Below are 1834 nucleotides of genomic sequence, written 5' to 3'. Positions count from 1 at the left end.
AATATTTTAAGAATAAATAATTTATTTATATGTTAAAAACGCAAAATTGGAAACCATTATGAGTATTATGTTCAGAATGATTTATGAATTATTTTATAATTATTTAAATTATATATATATAATGATAATGATCAAATCTAGAAATATAAATTTTTATATTTTAGTTATTATAAAATATTTTTATTTATTTTTTATAGTTTTCATAATAAAATTAGATTTTAATTTCAATTAATTATTAAAACTAAAATTGTTTTTTATATTAAATCGATATTACATCTGATAGGAAAATGATAAAAAGGTTAGGTGACTCTCGAATTCCTAAGAAAAAGCATTGCATATCACATCTATTTTGTATTTTGTCTATGGTAAAACATGGACGTGGATACAGCAAGTGATAATACGTCTATCGATGATAAAATAGATGATTTTTGTGAAAATCCAACGAGAGATGCTTTGACAGAAGGTCTTATGAGTCTTCTGAAACCTACAGTGGATCAATTAGATGAAAGAATTCGTGCCACGAGGTATGCAACTTTTATTTTTTGTATGTGAATAAACGTAAATATTCATAACATTATCGATATATCAAATTTTTTCGAATAATCAAGCATTGGTAAAATTTAAAACATTATTATGTCAATGATGATTATTCATTGATTTTCATAGGATATGTCAAATAGAATTAAAGCAGAGAATTGAATCATTGACAGAAGAATTACAACGAATCAGTGAAGTATTGCAATGCCCATTGGAAACTGATTCTTATGTTAAAAAGCTAATTAATGCTAAACATAAAATTACAATTGTCAGTAATATTTTACAAAGTACACAAGAGCGATTAAATAAAATTCATCAAGCAGTGGAGAAAAATACAACAAAGAGAAAAGCTTTATTGGATCATAGTTCTTCATATGGAAATACCTCTAATATTTTAAATAAAGAAGAACAAGTGGAAACAGAACAAGAAACTAATATTTCTAAAGAACATGAATGAATCATAATTATGATAAATATAAGTTAATTGTGATATATCTTATTAGTTTGATATTTAATCTAGAATTTATTTAAAAAAGAAAAAATTATATAAAAATTCTTATAACAATCTATTTTCCATTAATATATCATGAATACACCGATAGTTAAATTATCGGATAAAGATTTGGAATCAGTTTATGAACCATCAGAGGATTCTTTCCTCTTGATAGATGCCTTAGAAGCTGATTTAGAGGTCCTAAAAGTTACAAAACCTGTGATGTGTTTAGAGATAGGTAGTGGATCTGGTATTATAATTACAGCATTGGCAATGGCAATGAAAATATACTGCCAATCCTACTATCTTGCAATTGACATTAATATTAATGCGTGTAAAATTACAAAAAAGACTGCTGTGCAAAATTTGGTAGAGGTAGATACTGTACAAATGGATTTATTAAGTTTCTTACGTAGTGATTGTGTTTTTGATATCATAGTATTTAATCCACCATATGTGGTAACCAGTGATGATGAAATTTTGAATAAGCAGATATTGTTTAAGTCTTGGGCAGGTGGTAAAAATGGTAGAAAAGTTATGGAGCGAGTATTTCCTAAAATTCCCGATATTCTATCGGATACAGGGATATTTTATCTATTGGTTATTAAAGAAAATGACCCTGAATACATTTTACGTACATTTATGGATTTAAACATGTCAGGCAAAATAATATTAGAAAGAAAAATAAGAGGAGAACATTTGTATATATTACGTTTTAAAAAAATAAAGTAAAATATCTTCGTCATATATATGTTTTTATGTATAATTAAAAAATTTTAGTGAAAATTTTACTTTCTTATTTTT

The 1834-nt window shown here is 25.3% G+C and overlaps 2 protein-coding genes across 2 annotated transcripts; both read left to right on the top strand.

Annotated features, from left to right (window-relative positions):
* The first annotated feature begins 291 nt into the window (after positions 1–291).
* On the top strand, positions 292–1309 carry LOC102674975 (SNAPIN protein homolog). The gene is made up of 2 exons (XM_006619914.2): positions 292–524; positions 667–1309. Exons 1-2 carry the CDS (start codon positions 373–375, stop codon positions 992–994), a joined length of 480 nt encoding a protein of 159 aa, XP_006619977.1. The 5' UTR covers positions 292–372; the 3' UTR covers positions 995–1309.
* Positions 1002–1781, top strand: LOC102675105 (methyltransferase N6AMT1). The gene has a single exon (XM_006619915.1). The coding sequence runs from the start codon at positions 1124–1126 to the stop codon at positions 1760–1762; it is 639 nt and encodes a 212-aa protein (XP_006619978.1). The 5' UTR covers positions 1002–1123; the 3' UTR covers positions 1763–1781.
* Positions 1782–1834: the final 53 nt, after the last annotated feature.

Source organism: Apis dorsata, unplaced genomic scaffold, assembly GCF_000469605.1.
Source record: "Apis dorsata unplaced genomic scaffold, Apis dorsata 1.3 scaffold_463, whole genome shotgun sequence".
Taxonomy (NCBI): domain Eukaryota; kingdom Metazoa; phylum Arthropoda; class Insecta; order Hymenoptera; family Apidae; genus Apis; species Apis dorsata.
The sequence above is the reverse complement of the archived record's forward strand: the minus strand, read 5'-3'. Positions and strand labels throughout refer to the sequence as shown.